The sequence below is a fragment of the Hyperoodon ampullatus genome, assembly GCF_949752795.1.
Source record: "Hyperoodon ampullatus genome assembly, chromosome: 12".
Lineage (NCBI taxonomy): Eukaryota > Metazoa > Chordata > Mammalia > Artiodactyla > Ziphiidae > Hyperoodon > Hyperoodon ampullatus.
The window spans coordinates 38,080,047-38,099,570 of record NC_136925.1 but is presented as its reverse complement, the minus strand read 5'-3'; the positions used below and the strand labels follow the sequence as shown (position 1 = coordinate 38,099,570).

Genomic DNA, 19,524 nt, shown 5'->3' with positions numbered 1-19,524 from the left:
ACTACCCAAAGCAATCTACAGATTCAATGCAATCCCTATCAAATTACCAATGGCATTTTTTATGGAACTAGAACAAAAAATCTTAAAATTTGTATGGAGACACAAAAGACCCTGAATAGCCAAAGCAGTCTTGAAGGAAAAAAACGGAGCTGGAGGAATCAGACTCCCTGACTTCAGACTATACTACAAAGCTACAGTAATCAAGACAATATGGTACTGGCACAAAAACAGAAACATAGATCAATGGAACAAGATAGAAAGCCCAGAGGTAAACCCACGCACCTTTGGTCAACTAATCTATGACAAAGGAGGCAAGGATATACAATGGAGAAACGACAGTCTCTTCAGTAAGTGTTGCTGGGAAAACTGGACAGCTACATGTAAAAGAATGAAATTAGAACACTCCCTAACACCATATACAAAAATAAACTCAAAATGGATTAGAGACCTAAATATAAGACCAGACACTATAAAACTCTTAGAGGAAAACATAGGAAGAACACTCTTTGACATAAATCACAGCAAGATCTTTTTTGATCCACCACCTAGAGAAATGGAAATAAAAACAAAAATAAACAAATGGGACCTAATGAAACTTCAAAGCTTTTGCACAGCAAAGGAAACCATAAACAAGATGAAAAGACAACCCTCAGAATGGGAGAAAATATTTGCAAACAAATCAACAGACAAAGGATTAATCTCCAAAATATATAAACAGCTCATGCAGCTCAATATTAAAAAGCAAACAACCCAATCCAAAAATGGGCAGAAGACCTAAATAGACATTTCTCCAAAGAAGACATACAGATGGCCAAGAAACACATGAAAAGCTGCTCAGCATCACTAATTATTAGAGAAATTCAGATCAAAAGTACAATGAAGTATTACCTCACACCAGTTAGAATGGGCTTCATCAGAAAATGTACAAACAACGAATGCTGGAGAGGGTGTGGAGAAAAGGGAACCATCTTGCACTGTTGGTGGGAATGTAAACTGATACAGCCACTTTGGAGAACAGTATGGAGGTTCCTTAAAGAACTAAAAATAGAATTACCATATGACCCATCAATCCCACTACTGGGCATATACCCAGAGAAAACCACAATTCAAAAAGACACATGCACCCTAATGTTCATTTCAGCACTATTTACAATAGCCAGGTTATGGAAGCAACTTAAATGCCCATCGACAGACGAATGGAGAAAGAAGATGTGGTACATACATACAATGGAATATTACTCTGCCATAATAAGGAACGAAATTGGGTTGTTTGTTGAGACGTGGATGGATCTAGAAACTGTCATACAGAGTGAAGTAAGTCAGAAAGAGAAAAACAAATATCATGTATTAACGCATATATGTGGAACCTAGAAAAATGGTACAGATGAACCGGTTTGCAGGGCAGAAATTGAGACACAGATGTAGAGAACAAACGTATGGACATGAAGGGTGTAAAGCCGCAGGGTGGTGGGGATGGTGGTGGGATGAATTGGGAGATTGGGATTGACATGTATACACTGATGTGTATAAAATGGATGACTAATAAGAACCTGCTGTATAAAAGTAAATAAATAAATAGAAAAAAACTATTTATTAGGTTTATAGACGTGTGTAATTCAAAAAAAAAAAACTACTGTTACCTTGATATCAATGTCCCAATCTGCTTTTTACCTATATTTACATGTTGGTACTAGTACCTGTGGTGATTTAAGAAATACTGTTCATAGTGTGTTCTGTGTGTGCGTGTGTGTGTGTTTCATGAGAGATAAAATGGACAAATGAGTCACTGGCAAAAGAACAGCATGACTGTGCAGGGGAAAAAAAAGCTTCATCCCTAAAAGGAATAAGGAGGCTATTTGAGGCTACTTTACAATCATCAGAGTCCACAACTATATACCACATTAAAGAGTGTTTGCCTTCATTGACATGGCTGCAAAGAAAAAAAAAAGTGATAGACAGTAATTAGAAATATAGGGTATTTGTACAGGTTCATTTCAGTCTCTTTGTCTGCAAAATATATCATTTCTAGTCTTTCATGAGAAGCCCCAAGCTAGAACCACCCAGCTGAGCCACTTCTGAATTCCTGACCCAAAGATATTGTGAAACACAATAAAAGTTTATTATTGGGTTTTTTTTGCGGTACACAGGCCTCTCACTGTTGTGGCCTCTCCCGTTGCGGAGCACAGGCTCCGGACGCGCAGGCTTAGCGGCCATGGCTCACGGGCCTAGCCACTCCGTGGCATGTGGGATCTTCCCGGACCGGGACACGAACCCGTGTCCCCTGCATCAGCAGGCGGACTCTCAACCACTGCGCCACAAGGGAAGCCCCTATTATTGTTTTAAGCCACTAAGTTTGGGGTAATTTATTATGCAGCAGTAGGTAATTAATATACATATCCATGTCCTTTGCCATATAATTGTGATGCATGTAAACAGGGTATTCTTATATTCCCTTTAACTCTAAGCTTAGCCATTTGATTTGCTTTGGCTAATAGGAGGCTCTCTTGGGCCTCTGCCATCACCATGAGAAAAACATGCCCTGGCTAGACTGCTGGTCCAAGAAGAATGGGAGACACTTGGAGCAGAACCTCTCCACCCAACCCAGTGACATGCAGTGAGAAGCAGAGCCACCAATCTAGATTAGCTGAATCCCAACTGGTCCACAGACACATGAGCAATAATAAATGATTATTGTTTGAATCAACTGAGTCTGGGGGTAGCTTTACCACGAGTGAACTGGAGTCAGATGGAGTCAGAGAATCCATGGGAACCTGAAGGTCTAGGCCAAGCCCTTAATTAGGGTTCTGATTTGAGGAGCTAATTGGAGGCTTCTAGCCTGAGTACCGAAGCCTTGCCTTCTAGGGCTAGGACCCACTTAGTAACTGGAATGCCAACTGCCCCCTGGCTGGAGAGAGCAGAGGTTTGGTATTTGGAGTTTCAGGAAATCCATGTCAAGACTGTTTACGAAGCACCTACAGTGGGGGGTTTTTTTTTTTTGTGCTTTTCCTAAAGTTTCCATAGTTTATTAATTCTCTTACAAAAAATCTGCATAATCACCACAAATAAAGTCACTGCAAAATCTGCACCTTCTTTTTACCAGCACCAACTTTCTTCAGTCTGTTTTTGTGTTCTTTTCACTGTTTTCTTGAGATCTTTTTCTTCTCATAAAAACCATGTCTTGCAAGCCTGTGTTTGGCTTCATGAATTGTAAATCATGCTGAAGCCAGGTGTCTTGCTACTACCAAAATGGGTTTTTTTAAGCCAAATTCAGAGATGACATCAAGTGTGGTTTTGTACATTTTAGCAAGTTTTTCCCAAATTTCTGTCTAAGGCACTGTTGCCTTCCTTCCCAGGATGAAGGTCATCAGTGATCATTTGTTTCCACTGAAGTAGTTGGTTGGTCATGCACTTCCTGGTTAGGATATATACTATGTTGTTCATGATGGCAGTCGATCCTCAGCAGCCAGAGAGGACTACAGTGTTTTATATGGAGACATTATTGTGCAGTGTGCAAACAGAAGCATGGGATAATGATGGAAAATTCAGAGCTTTGCAGACTATTCCCATAAAAATGGGTGAAGGTGGCCAGGGGAGGTTGACTAGAGAAAGGAAATAAGTGCATTTGAGTTCAAAGAAGCTAATTAACCTTATTAAAGTGGAATGGAGCTCATACTGAAAATTTTCTTTTATAGGTTAGAAATAGGAAAATTTCATTTTCCTTTCTTTGAAGTAAAAAATATCCCAAGTATATATGCATGTAAAAACTACCTTTAGGGCTTCCCTGGTGGCGCAGTGGTTGAGAGTCCGCCTGCGGATGCAGGGGACACGGGTTCGTGCCCCGGTCTGGGAAGATCCCACATGCCGCGGAGCAGCTGGGCCCGTGAGCCATGGCTGCTGAGCCTGCGCGTCCAGAGCCTGTGCTCCGCAACGGGAGAGGCCACAACAGTGAGAGGCCCGCATACCGCAAAAAAAAAAAAAAAAAAAAAAAAAACTACCTTTAAAAGAAAACGTATTTTAAGAGATTTGAAAGTGAAACAGTGAGTACAGTATACAAGCATTAAGATACTCTGGGGTGTATTTCCTTGGTACATTTACTCACAACCTGTCTCTCTCATTGTACCCAAGGCATGTATTAACAAGCTAATAAAACATGCCATGTCTTGTTTTATTGTTTGCTGGGCATCTGTTCAAGCTTGTATCCCTCACATATCCAAGACTTCAAAGATGCTGATGGTGGTGATAATAAATACCTATAATTTTACTAACATCCTTTTTTCATAAAGTAGACACAGTCTTAAGTCATTCGTTGCAAATAAAACTGTTGAATTTATTCAGATTTAAAAGCTATTGAGTATGGTTTAAATGTTTTTTTATTATGAAATATATCAAGCATACAAAAGAGTGTATATGACAGATATATACAGTTTAAAGACTGAAAATAAAATAAAACACCTAGGTGCCCACTACCACATTTAAGAAATAATGCTGTCTATATTTTTTTAATCCACAAAATGTTTTTATTTAAAAGAAAAAACAGAAGATGTATTGTGAAGTAAGCTTATTAGAAATCAAATATAGGAATATTATGTTAGATATGCAAAGGTGAGAAAGCAAAGGTCGATACAGATATGAAGAAGGCAGAAAAGCTCTTGGTGACTGAGAAAGCTAAGTGTGTATAATAGCCCTTTCGATTAAGCAGGCCCTCAAGTTTAGAGTGGGTATGGTTGGTGAATGTTTTTATTTGATAGATGTTTAAATTGAATTTGTATGTCATTTAGAGGTACTCCAGGTCACTCACTGTCAGCTATCGCAGCAAAACATCTTAAAAGGCAGTTTATTTGCCTGAGAGATGAAGCATCACTATTAAGCTTGTAAATTGTTTAATAGAATACCATTTTGATCACAGGACAAGAATAGACCATTCAGAAAATGAAGCCCAAGACCTCAATTACCATCTGTCTATGTGCCAGTAAGTCCCGATTTAATCTCCATCCCAAATCATTACGAATATTTTGCTGCTTATTCAATATTTCCACCTGGTGGTATCACAGGCATCTCAGACTCAGTACTTATAAGACCAGATGTATGACCTTTCTCTCCAAACCCATTCCATTGTCCTCTGTCTTCATGAAGAGCACCACCATTCATCCAGACTCTCAAGTCAAAAACTTATGAGTCATCCTTAATACTTCTGCCCCTCACCAGGCTTAGCCCCATGGCTGCCTTACTCCATCTCCTGTATCATCATCTTAGCCAGAAGCATAACTGAGAGGGAGCAGAGAAAGCAAGTTGCTTTCCTCAGCACTCTCTTCAGTAGTAGACTGTGGTAGTTAAAAACAAAACAAAAAAGGCCACAAATTCTTTAACTCTCCTCCCATTGTCTCCTATCGAGTGGTGAGGATATATGACCCTTGAACCTCAGTGGGCTTGTGATCCCCTCAACTGATAGAATAGGGTAGAAGTGACACTACCTGAGTTCTCAGGCTGGGCCATTAAAGGGTCTCTTAGAATTGCTCCCTCTCTTGAAACACTCCCTGTCTCTGCCCCCTCTCAGAATTTAACCACCATGCAGTGAGAGACCATGGGTAGGTGCTCCAGCCCCCCATCCCAGATGGGCCTGATGTGTGGGGGACTCAGCCAGTTCATTGGAAGTGGACCTCTAGCAGTTCAGCTCTTGCAGCCCCAGCCCTCTGAATCATCCCCAGCTTTTTAGGCCTTCCCACCTGAGGCCCCAGACATCATGGAACAGAGACAAGCTGTCTTCTCTGTTCCCTTCCTGAGTTCCTGACCCACAGAATCTGTGATCATGATAAAATGGAGGTGTTTTTTTTGCCCGTGAGTTTTGGGATGGTTTGTTACACAGAAATAGATAAGTAGAATATAGATCTTTCCAACATGCTGGTTAAGACCATGCTGAAAAGATGTTGGGAGAAACAGTATAAATATACTTCCAAAACATCACTGATTGAATCCTACTGATTTATAGAGAAGGTAGTTACTTTATTCAGCTCGGGCTGCTGTAACAAAATACCATAGACTGAGTGATTTAAACAACAGAAATTTATTTTCTCACAGTTCCGGAGATGAGAAGTCCAAGATGAAGGTTCTAGCAATTCAGTTTCTGGTGAGAGCTGTCTTCCTGGTTTGCAGATGACCACCTTCTCACTGTGCACTCACATGGTGGAGAGAAAGCCGAGCAAGCCCTCTGGTGTCTCTCGTTATAAGGACACTAATCCCTACCCTTATGACTTAATTTAACCTTCTTTACATACTTACTGTAAATATAAACACACTGGCAGTTAGGGCTTCAACATATGAATTTTGCAAGGACACATACATTTGGTCCACAACAGTAGTCAAGAGCAGTACCTTGTTGATGCCCTCACTCCCCCACCATTGATGGCACAGGCTGCAGCCTGGCTTTACCCCATGCCTCCCCCTTTTGCATGGTCCAAGATGCCATCCTCTCTTGCCTGAGCAATTCCAGTAACCTCTTCCTTCTCCTCCGTGTGTACAATCCTCCCATCTTCTAGTCTTTCTCCACACCACCAGAGATCTCAAAATGCGAATCTGATGCTGCTGTTCCTTCATTTCAACCCCCCATAACATCTCATCACTCCATGGATAAATACCAAAATCCTGAAAGTGACCCAAAAGACCCTGCATAATCTGACCCAGTCTATCCCTCCAACCTCACCTTGTACCATTTTTACCCTCACTGTCTGCATATCAGCCCCAGTAGCCTTCTCTCATTCCTTAGACATACCACTCTCCTTTGTATTTACAGTCCTTGCATACTTCTTCACCTTTACTAACTTATCCCTTATTCATCCTTCCTGTGTCAGCTCAAGTGTCACTTCCTCAAGGAAACTACTCCCCAAAGCCCCAGTCTCAGTCAGGTTCTTTTATTACTGCTGTCATAAAAGTATGTTCATTTTCCCCACTGGAAGTATCTCAGTTTGCAGTTACATATTTATCTGTGCGGTTATCTGATTGTCTGGCTTCCCTTCTAGACTGTAAGAACTGTGAATGCAAGGACTCTCTGGTTTTCTCACTGGTGTGAACACCTAAAACAATGCCTTGTCTGTAGAAGATACTCAGTAAATAAACAAATGAATGAATGGAGGAAATACAAATGGTTAATCAATGAAATTACTTCCCATATTTAAATGAAATGCCACTTTTCACCTGTTAAATTCACAAGTAAAACAGTAATTCTACTCAGTGACAAGACAGTCTCAAACTTGGCTGCTCAGTGTGCATATCAGAACCTTTCTATAAAACAACTTGCAGAATATTTTAAGAAACTTTAAAATGTTCAGATCTATTGACCCAGTAATTCTAATCATAGACTCTATCTCTAGTAGCCAGCTTCCAAAGTGACCCCCAATGAGCCCCACCTCCTAGTATTCTGAGTCTAATTCCTTCCCATACTGTATTAGGTTGGTCTGTGTGACCAATAGCATACGGCAGAAATGATGATGTGTCACTTCCAAGATTAGGTTATGAAAGATTGTGACGCTTCCTCCCAGGGTGTGCTCTCACTCTCCCTCATTCTACTGGATCACTTGCTCTGGGGAAGCCAGCTACCATGTCATAGGAGCAACCCTGCAGAGTGACCCACGTGGCAAGGAACTAACACCTGCTGCCAGCAACCGCCCGAGCGAGCTTGGGAGGGGATTCTCCAGACCCTTTTTGTGGCTGTTGCCTGGGCGAACAGCTTGACCACAGTCTCCTGAGACATCCTGAGCTGTAACCAGCCAGCTAAGCCATGCCTAGACTCCTGACCCTCAGAAACTCTGAGATAATAAGTGTGTGTTGTTTTAAGATGCTGCATTTGTGGGTAATTTGCTATATGGCAATAGATAACTAATACTCCATCCTAAGGAAATTCTTCCTAAAATGTTTTAGTAGTTTGCTAATGTTGGCAATGCAGACTTTATATAGTATAAACATTTCTCATCTTAAGGAATGAATTAATTCATTGAAATGCTTTCAGCTGCAACAAATGGGAAATCCAATTAAATAGATATAAAAGTAAGGAAACATGTTTTACTCTAACTGAGCATGCAGAGGTAGTCAGGCATCAAGGGACAGTTAACATGACAACTCCAGATATCAAGGTTTTCTCTATATCTCTGTTCTGCTTCCTAGTGTCCTCTTTATTATCAAGCTGTTGGCAGTTTGGCTACAGTAGTCCTGGGTGTGGCTCATCAAGACAGAGCAACATCCACAGGTGCCACTTTTGCCTGGATCTCTTTCTAGGAGCTCTGCAGTATATTTTCCTCGTGTCTTATTGCCTAGAATTGGACCACATGCCCATTCCTAAATTAATCATTGACAAGAGCAGTGACTACCTGAACAAAATTGGGGTTTGTTAGTAAGGAGAGAGAGGGAAGTAGATCCTCGGTGAGCGACTGTCGTGTACACAGTAGGGAGTATCTTGTTTCACTTTTTGAGCAGCTCAGATTGCTCTTGCCTCTCAGTTCCCGCTGGCCACCACTATATGTCATCCCTGCTTACCTGGAATATAACTTAACCCCTAATGGATCTTCCAGTTGTTGCCCCTCCAGTCCAAACTGCCTCCGTAGCAACCCATCTAATTGCATGTGTAGTCATATAACTTCCTGCTGAAGACAGTTTTCTAGCACCTAAGTAATAAGATCCAACCCTCTGGACCTCTTACCTACCTGTCTAGTCTTGTCCTTCTTCATCTACCTTTCCCACTGTCTGCTTCAACAATATGGAACTAATATTGATGCCCCAAAGTCATCTCATACCTTATCTTCCTGGCTAATTCCAGTTTATTATTCAGAACCTGATTCAGCTAACAGTTCTCCAACTGAAGCCTTCCTTGGTAAAACTAGTCACTCCCTTCTCTGTGCTGTAAGCATAGCTTTCTTTTCACATACCAAACTAGTTCCTGTGTACTGTCTTTCTCCCTTACTGAACTTCTGCTAAAGATCAAGGAGTAATACCTAATTCTCAAATCTGTAGTGCCTGGCGTAGTAAGCACACACAAAAATTAATTGAAATGCATCTACTGCACATTTACATGGTATGTCAAGCACCAAAATACACTGCACGTTTCAAAGCAAGCCAAGTTTCGCTTTGGTGCTGTTTGTTCATCTCAAAGAATTAAGCAGCGTTCCCTACTGCCCCTACTGTGCAACCCCTCTGAAGACTATCTGCTGCCCTCTAGCTGTTCAAAGCTTTCCCCATCCCAAGGATACCCCTTGCTGAAGGATTTGAGCTGTAAAATAGTCTTCCCTTCTCCATCCTGACCCCTCCTCAACATATCATTCCCATACATCTCAGCAAGAACTGACTCATGGGGAGTACAGGAAGGGGCTGGCTAGCCCTAGACCAAAGAATTCCTGACTTTTAAATTCCCTGACAACCGTTCTCTCTAATGTGTGAGTAAAATTTTAATAGTTTTATTATTTATTATATAGAAGCACTTTTTAAAACAGACTTTAGTTATACATTTATCACATCTTATCAGTTTCTCTCCCATGATTTACATAGATACCTACTTTACTGTCTCCAATGTGATTGGATTATAAATCAAAGCAAATTATTTCATCCTATTAGATGATGCTGTTAAAATGTTATACTCTTTCCCCCTTCCTCAGGATTCCTGAAAAAATACTATGATATCTACTATTCCTAATCGTGTTACTTATATGCTCTAGATTCTTGGATCTTTTCAGTGGATATTATTAAAAGACTTAATTTACAGGTTTAAAATGCTTTGTTGATACATAAATGAAACGTGTCATTTACTCTTAAATACAACCTACTTTTTAGACTATAAAAGATATTTTTAAGTATTTCTACTATGAATTAAGCAAAATAGAATCCGACTGCTATACAGCTAAGAGCCATCTCTGCCATTTACTAATGTCTGATGATGATCGAAATACAGTCTTCAAGTCTCCTTACCTATTGAATGGGAATAATGATAATTAAGATTTTTGAGAGGTAATAGAATAATGAACATGAAAGTGTCATCACATATTGTTGACTCCCAGGAAATGTTAGATTCTATTCTCCCCCTTGCTTTCTTCTTATCCCTAAATTTAGGGAGTCTTTTTGAAATTTTCCTTGACTTAAAAAAAATAAATAAAGCTGGTAAACATTTTGGCTGTTGTTTAGCTTCTCAAAATAGCTGAAAACGGGCCTCCCTGGTGGCGCAGTGGTTGAGAGTCCGCCTGCCGATGCAGGGGATACGGGTTCGTGCCCCGGTCTGGGAGGATCCCATATGCCGCGGAGCGGCTGGGCCCGTGAGCCATGGCCGCTGAGCCTGCGCGTCCGGAGCCTGTGCTCCGCAACGGGAGAGGCCACAGCAGTGAGAGGCCCGCGTACCACAAAAAAAAAAAAAAAAAAAAAATAGCTGAAAAGGCTAATTCAAAGCAAACATTTAAAATGGTGAAAAGTGGCATTAGATCTGATCTCTTATCAGACCCAAATTTATGCTGCATAAATATACAAAGATATATTTTAAAGATAAATTATAAAGGTAGCAGCTCAGTATATGAATCTGAAAGAAGCATGACAACAGGAAATATTTGCATGCTTTCTTTGAAGTACTCTTAACACTCTTCTTCTCTGATAATGTGAAAGATAGAAGTTTGGCTCGGCAGGTTCTGGTTGGAGCTTGAACATCTTCCTGAATCAATTAGTTTGCCTTGGTTCTGTGACCATGGACTAGACCTTTAATCCCAAGCAGCCACTTTACAAACACACTTTGGTTTCATGTAAATAGGTATGTACAAATGTATTACTACCATTAGGAAAGCAACTCAAAGTACACATTCCCCAGACAGCTCAGTAGCAGAACAGAATATTATATCTGAGTACAACCACCAGTGCCACTATCTTGGGAAACATCATCTTGCAAGCTTCAGGTTTTTTTCCTGTGTGTTTTTTGAACTAACCTTGCTTGAGCAAAAAGGTCATGTTACAGTGAATGAGAGACCTACATTTTAAAAATTAATATCCTTCAGTCTGACAGTCATTCAATAGGTATGTTGACGTATATGACCTTTCTGAAAAAGAGAAAATCCCATCAAAAGTCAATGTTCACTGAATATATCCTCCTTCTATAAACTGTACAGATGTAAGTTGATGCTGTAAGTATATCTGAATCTCATTTACTCTGACTGCTCTCGTTCATTTCACACCAATTCTGTATATCTGATGTCTGAAGATACTAATTTGGATGTGGTTATCAAACTAGTTTCTTGGTATTTTACAATTGTACATTAACTTTTCCTTTGTAATAAAGCATGCTCTCTTAATGTATACATGGCAAGCTGACAGAAATGAATGGAGGGACTTTGTTTCATTTGTAACCAAGGTCACGATAGGTAATAATTTAATGTTCAGGGAATAAATTTTCTGATTAATTTAGGAACAGAATTATTGACTTATGACCTGATTAACTTATGATAGCAGATTTCAAGGGACTATATATTAATTGTTTCTCGGCTATCTGAATTTTCTAATTTTTTTTCGGAGATCGTGTATTACTTGAATTAAAATGTAGAAATGGTGAATAATAAAATGTCTTAATCACAATAAGGAAAATATAATAAAACTGAATCTTTGACCATTGGAGATCTTCCAAGAATTATTCTGAGATAGAACTATATTGATTTATCTATTATATTAATATCCACATATAGATAGATATAGATGTCACTTCTGTATTGTGAGCTTCTTGAGGACAGGCTATTCATTAATAAATATCTATTAATAAATATATTCATATCTATATTGCTTTACAAAGAACCTAACCCATAATAGAAACTAAATAAATGTTTGTTATATGAATACATGAGGATGGTGTACAAACCACGAAAAGTTAATTGAGAATCATATAACTTTTTAAAATGTTAAGCATTTGAGACCAAGAAATGTAAAATTTTATATTCATTACCCTTTTTTCTTTTTTAGCAACCTTATTGAGATATGTTTTACATACCATAAAATTAACGCATTTCAAGCATACAATTCAATGATTTTTAGTAACTTAATTGAGTGATACAACAATCACCATAAATCAATTTTAGAACATTTTCACACATACCCTATTAGGTCCCTCATGACCATTTACAGTTCCCACCCCCAGCCCAGGCAACCACTAATCTCCATTTCATAAAAATGGAATCATTCAGTATGCGGTCTCATGGATGGCTTCTCTCACTGAGCATAGTGTTTTTGAGGTTCATCCATGGCATAGCATGTGTCAGCGCTTTCTTCCTTTTTATTGCACAGTAGCATTCCATTGAATGGATATAGCTACTCATTAATTTTTAAATTTTTTAAAAGAACACACAATTACTTAATAAATGTAACAGATAAACACAGTTCTATTCATTTAACAAGCATTTGTTGAAAATTAAATATGGCCTAAGTGAAAAAAAATGCAAAGATGATTAAGACTGTATCCAGTCCTCAAGGAAACAAACAAATAAGCAGTCATACAATTAAGAGAGAACTAAGGGCTATTTTGAAATATGAATAAGGCTATGTTAGTCTAAAGAGGAAAATATTTCTTGGGAGTATTTGAGAATGTTTCTCAAAGAAGTGATATTTGAACTGGATGTGTTCAATTTAATGGAAGGAGATGATAGTCTCTTTGAAAGGAATAATTTTTTTTTTTTTTTTTTTGGTATGCGGGCCTCTCACTGTTGTGGCCTCTCCCGTTGCGGAGCACAGGCTCCGGACGCGCAGGCTCAGCGGCCATGGCTCACGGGCCCAGCCACTTCGCGGCATGTGGGACCCTCCCGGACCCGGGCACGAACCCGTGTCCCCTGAATTAGCAGGCGGACGCTCAACCACTGCGCCACCAGGGAAGCCCCAAGAATAATATTTTTAATTCACCCAAGTGTGAAAATATGTATTTTATTCAAGAAACACCAAATTGTCCTGTGTTGTTGAAATGCAGGTATCAAAGGGGCTATTTGGGGTAGGAGAAGGAGCCAGAAGTATTGCCTTGAATCCTGTGCTATAGAGCTTATCTTGATTCTGTGGGTGGTAGGAAGGCATTCAGGGAAAATTATTTCAATTCTTTATTATGTTCAATATAGGACGGATAGGGGAAGGTGGAAAAGAGGGAAAGAGAAAGATACCAAAAGAAGGATAAAGATTCAGCAAATATTATTGCACACTTAATGCACTCTGTTGGGTGCTGATGATTCATCAGAGGGCAAAACGAAGACCTTGCTTTCATGGAGCAGACATTCTAGTGACGGGGACAGGCAATAAGCCGTTAAACAAATAACTATATCAGTGGTCCAGTAGTATCAAGGAAAAACATTTCAAGCAAGGTAGAGAGACAGGAAATGATGGGGAAGGGATGTGGAATTGATATTTGATTACAGACCCAAAAGCAATGAGGAATTGAACCATGTAAACATCTGGGGAGAGTAAGTGACAGAGAATAGCAGGTATGGAGGCCTGAAGGAGGAACAGGCCTGGAGTGTTTGCACAACAGCACAAAGGCCAGTATGCTTCTGTCTGGCTTATGTTTTAAAAGGATCACCCAGGCAGCTGGATGAACAATAGACCATAACCTTGTATGTATTTAATTTCATATGTGTGGGCGCTTGTATGTAGGATTAATTCCTGGAAGTAGGATTGCCGGGTCGCAGGGCAGATACATTTGTAATTTGGATAGACATTACAAAATTTCTATCCAATCTCCACTTCCACCAGTCATTTTTTTTTTCATTTTCATGTCTTTTTAGTATCATTATTTATTTGTTTATTTATTTTATTTTTTAAATATCTTTATTGGAGTATAATTGTTTTACAGTGTTTTGTTAGTTTCTGCTGTAGAGCAAAGTGAATCAGCTATATGTATACATAAATCACCATATCCCCTCCCTCTTGCGTCTCCCTCCCTCCCACCTCTCTAGGTGGTCACAAAGCGCTGAGCTGATCTCCCTGTGCTATGCGGCTGCTTCCCACTAGCTATCTATTTTACATTTGGTAGTGTATATATGTATATATGTCCATGCCACTCTCTCACTTCGCCCCAGCTTCCCCTCCCCCCACCCCGTGTCCTCAAGTCCGTTCTCTACATCTGCGTCTTTATTCCTGCCCTGCCACTAGGTTCATCAGTACCATTTTTTTAGATTCCTTATATGTATGTTAGCATACGGTATTTGTTTTTCTCTTTCTGACTTCACTCTGTATGACAGACTCTACCGGTCATATTTGAGATGCCTGTTTCTTCACAGCCTCACCAACACCGAGTGACGCTTTAAGGCGGTGGAAAGTGGTTTGTTTGTTTGTTTGTTTGGTCAGAAGCCTCCAAACAAAGATGTTGTCGGGGTTGTATTCCTTCTGGAGGCCCTAGGGGAGAATCCCTTTCCTTGCCCTTCCTAGTTTCCACCTTCATTTCTTGGTTTGTGGCTTCATCCTCCATCTTCAGACCCTGCTGCCTCCCTTTTATGAGGATCCTTTTGACTGCATTAGGCTCATCCAGTTAATCTGGGATAATTCCTCCATCTCAAGATCCTGAACTTAACATAACTGCAAAGTCCGCTTTACCATGTAAGGTAACATTCACAGACTCTAGGGATTAAGATGTGGCTATCTTTGTGGGGGACCATTATTAGCCTACCACAGGGAGATTTGTCATTCATCTGTGATATAAAGTGCACATACCTTTCCTTATTGTCTTTTGTCTTCTATTGTTGTCTGTGGTTCTTTTGCTTTTATTTTTTGCTATGTGGAGTTTATCCTGATAAATTGTGTGAAATGCAGAGCACTCTTAATTTTCTTCCAGAAAGCTATTCAGTTGTACCAGCACCATTTACTGAAAAGTCCAACTTTTCCCTAAAATATAGTAAATTCCTGTGTATAGTTTGATTGATTCCTGGACTTTCTATTTCGTTCCATCGTTCGTCTATCTAAAAAGTGCACTTTTTTTTTTTTAATTACCGAGGCTTTATAATATAGTATCTGGTAGGGCTAGACATCATTACTCTCCTCATCTACCCTTCTTCCCCCCACCTCACCCTACACTGCTCTTCTTTTTCATGGCTTCCTGCTTATTCTGGCTATTCTTCATGCTGTTTCCAATATGAACTTTAGAATCAGCTTGCCTAAGTTGGGGGGGGTGGGGGGGTGGAGGGGTGGTGTTAATTTTATTGGAGTAACTTTATGAGGTTGGATCTTACTATCTTTAAACATGATATGCCTTTATATTTATTTAACTTGCTTTCCTTCAGTAGTATTTTAACATTTTCTTCATATCAATTTTGTACATTTCTAAGTTTATTCCCAGCTTTTAAATCTTTTTTTCATAGATATAGTGGAAGAAAAGGCCCTATTTACAATACTTTCTGATTAGTTTTTATGTATGAAAGCTATGGTTACATCTATTATGTTACTCATAAATTATATTGATTTTATATGCTGCTACCTTACTGAATTATCTTCTTGTTTTAGTAGTTTTTTGGTTGAGTTTTGTATATTGGTCTTCCCCAAATACAGTTATACTGTCTTCAAATACTGATAGTTAAACTCTTCCTTTCTAATTTTTATACAGCTATCCTTTTCTTGCCTCTTCTATTACATTGCTAAATAGCAATGGTATTGTGTTCATCTCTGTCCTGTTCCTGATTTTAGGAAGAAGGGCTCGTGTGTTTCCCCATAAAGTATTTGCTAACTTTTGGGTGATCATGCATGCTTGTGCGCACACACACACAAACACAGGCACCTGTCATATTAAAGAAATATACATCTGGAATGAGGGCATTTTTTTTTCCTTGTTAAAATAGTTTCTGTTTCTGCAGAAACTTCATTATTAGATTAATCTGTGATGGATGAGTTATCATAATTCAAGTATACAGTTCTTTTTTTCTATCAACTATTCATTGTCATGCAGTAGTAAAAGCATTAAAGATGCAGCAAGCTTACAAAGTACTATTTTCTAAAAGAAATAGGAGGCATTTTCTTCTTTATTATTGTACTTTTGGTTATGCAGACACTTTGATGTTATAAATTTTTATGTCACCCATAAATCTGGTCAGAAATTACTTTTGATTTTGTTGATTAAGTTAAACCGTCTACAGTAGGATAGAGTACGGGGTACAAGTGGTCCAAAGTAAGATAAAAGACTACGATAAAAATGATAGATCTTAAAAAAGAAACTGGTTTATGCACTAAACATTTTGTGCTTTGGTCTAATATTAACATGACGTCTGTGTAAAATGACAAAAAGAACCAGTGTTGAATCACATTCGTTATATTTTCAGTCATTCTGCATTATCCCAGATTGCTAAATATGTTCTTTGCATGAAGTTTGAATTACTGTATACATTTAGTGTCCTATATGACATTTTTGTCATTGGTAGAGATTTCAGTAATTAAAACGGGAAACAGGAGCTTAGGTTATTTTCCTTACCAAAACTATGTTCCTTGGAACTACATTACTGTGATGGTTTTCGTGCTCTTGTACATTGCATGTCTTAAGCTGAGTGCAGTTTAGGGGATCCTTTCTATATAATTACAGGAAGGTCTTTCTTTCCTTCAACACTGTGATCTGACCTGTGACAAATCTGTACTATAGTATGTAAATGACTAACAAGTCAACTGCAAACCAACTGAATGTACAAATCTTAGTGCTGGTGCTGAAATCTCTTCAGAATAGTGATCATGATCTCAAAGTTTATTTCAAAATTTGCAAGCATCAAGTGTCAGTCATAATTGAAGATGAAACACTAATGAATTCTCATGCTTTAGGTGTACTTGCTTTTTAGATTTTTTGGTTCTGTGCTATTTTTACCATACTGTTTGATTTAAATTTCCGACACACAGGACTTCCCTGGTGGCGCAGTGGATAAGACTGCGCTCCCAATTCAAGGGGCCTGGGTTGATCCCTTGTCAGGGAACTAGATCCCACATGAATGCCGCAACTAAGAGTTTGCATGCCACAACTAAGGAGCCCGCATGCCGCAACTAAGTAGCCCTGGAGCTGCAACCAAGGAGCCTGCCTGCCACAACTAAGGAGCCCTTGAGCCTCAGCTAAGGAGCCCACCCACCGCAACTAAGACCCGGCACAACCAAATAAATAAATATTTTTTTAAATAATAAATAAATCAGGGCTTCCCTGGTGGCGCAGTGGTTGGGGGTCCGCCTGCCGATGCGGGGGACGCGGGTTCGTGCCCCCGTCTGGGTGGATCCCACGTGCCACGGAGTGGCTGGGTCCGTGAGCCATGGCCGCTGGGCCTGCGCGTCCGGAGCCTGTGCTCCGCAACGGGAGAGGCCACAACAGTGAGAGGCCCGCGTACCACAAAAAAAAAAAAAAAAAGGTATTAAATAATAAATAAATCAGTTTCCTACACACTAACTTCATTTGTGCCATTGAAATAAAATTGCAGTATATACATTTAAAAAAAAGAAGAAATACGCATCTGTTCCTGTTTTATTCAGTGCTTTTTTCCCATCAAGAATAGGAGTTGAATTTTGTCAAATGCATCTTTAGTATATCTGGAGAGATAATATGGTTTTTATCTAGGTTTATTAATATGATATTAACTTTACATATTTTAAAATCCATTCTCAGATTTCCAAAATTAAATGCTATCATTTATTCGCAATGTTTTATGAAGCAGTTTATGCACTGTTTCTCCCCAAGTGGCTTTTTGATTATTAACACAATACTATGTTGCATATTTGTAACTGTTGCTATAAGTGGAACTCTCTTTTTGTTTAAAAGCATGTAAATTTAAGTTGAGAATTTGATCTGACCAATGGGTTGAAGATTCCCTTCAACATGGTGAAAGAGGTGGGGCTAAATCTAAGATCATTTTTTAATGTTGTCTAAGTTTTCTTATTATTTTTTATTTTGTCCCCAAATAATGGTGGAAGGAGAAGGATTTTGGTATGGGCAGCAGGAAGTAAAGTGTTTGGGTTAGTTAATCCTTCTGGATGGGTTCTAGTTAGTTTGAGGTTCAAAGAAACACCGTAAAATGAGCATCATTATATATATCACTTCATCATTCTTGTCCTCAGAGAGCTAACTGCCTAAAGCAGAGCTGTCCACTAGGGTAGCCACCAGCTCCTTGTACCTACTGAGTACTTGAAATGTCACTAGTGATGTGCTGTAAGTGTAAAGTATACACTGATTTTGAAAAGTTAGTGTAAAAAAAAAATGTAAAATATCATTAATAATTTTATATTGATTATATGTTTTATTTTATTATAGTAATATTTTAGATATATTGGGATAGATAAAATGTCATTAAGATTAATGTCACCTGTTTCTTTTCACTTTTTTAATGTAGCTACTAGCAAATTTTTAATTGTATATGGGACTTACATTATAATTTCATTGGACATCACTGGTCTAGAGTCAGTAGGTATGTGTATGCTTATGCTTACTTAAAGATACTACCATGATTTTTTGGGCTTCCCTGGTGGCGCAGTGGTTGGGAGTCCGCCTGCCGATGCAGGGGACACGGGTTCGTGCCCCGGTCCGAGAGGATCCCACATGCCGCGGAGCAGCTGGGCCCGTGAGCCATGGCCGCTGAGCCTGCGCGTCCGGAGCCTGTGCTCCGCAACGGGAGAGGCCACAACAGCGAGAGGCCTGCGTACCGCAAAAAAAAAAAAAAAAAAAAAAGATACTACCATGATTTTCATAATGTAAAAAGATGAAATTAAATAAACTACAGTTATGTCTTCCCTTATCATCTTGTTTCTTCTTATGGGAATAAACTTTGATGAATAGTATGATCTAATCATACTCCATTGTAATGGGTTACCTTCTCTCTGATTTTTCTATCTACCTGCTTATAAGAGAATGCAGTTCCTTCACTATGCCCTTGACATTTTAACGTAAGTTAAAGACAATAGGATTCTTGTGTTTTGGAATACTAGCACGTAATTAAGAACTGATATGAATCTAGAAGAGAGTTAGTTTGAAGGTCTAAGTTTCTAATTTTGCCTTATAAGTATATTTTAATAGAAGTTCCCTAGCTCAAAATAAAATTTGCTTCAGCATTTCTTTCATTTTTTCCCAGTTACCCTAAAAAAGCAGTTCCCACATCCTTAGTTCTCTTTAGGTAGAGGTGAGGGTCAGCATCTTTTAGTTCTGTCTTGTTGCAACAGCCTGAGTGTTTTGAATAGTTCATTTCTTAATGCTTATTCTTCAAAAACCGAAACAATTAAATTACTCCTAAAACCTTTTTAATCTTGGCTTTTGTTGCAATTTTTAGGAAAATCGTATCACAGATGATATTGGAATATTGACTTGGAAGGAGCAGACTTTTCTCTCCCATGGTGCCTTATTAGCAAAGAGCTGCCAAGCTGCAATGGAATTAGCAAAGCATGATGCTGAGGTTCAGGATATGGCATTTCAGTATGGGAAGCACATGGCCATGAGTCATAAGGTATTTGCGTACCCTTTCTATTTTTTCTGTATTTAAACAGCTAAAATGGTACACAAGAAACCTTTTACCATTTAATAAACTGCTTTTATATCTCAAAAACTGTTTATTGAGT

The 19,524-nt window shown here is 39.0% G+C and overlaps 1 protein-coding gene across 1 annotated transcript in view; it reads left to right on the top strand.

Annotated features, from left to right (window-relative positions):
• Window positions 1–19,524, top strand: part of PDSS2 (decaprenyl diphosphate synthase subunit 2) — a gene marked incomplete at both ends in the record, with an annotated part of 268,075 nt that overhangs the window by 205,144 nt on the left and 43,407 nt on the right. Inside the window, one exon of the mRNA XM_079716464.1 lies at window positions 19,239–19,412. Coding sequence (XP_079572590.1) covers window positions 19,239–19,412 — 174 coding nt within the window. The remainder of the gene's footprint in view (window positions 1–19,238; window positions 19,413–19,524) is intronic.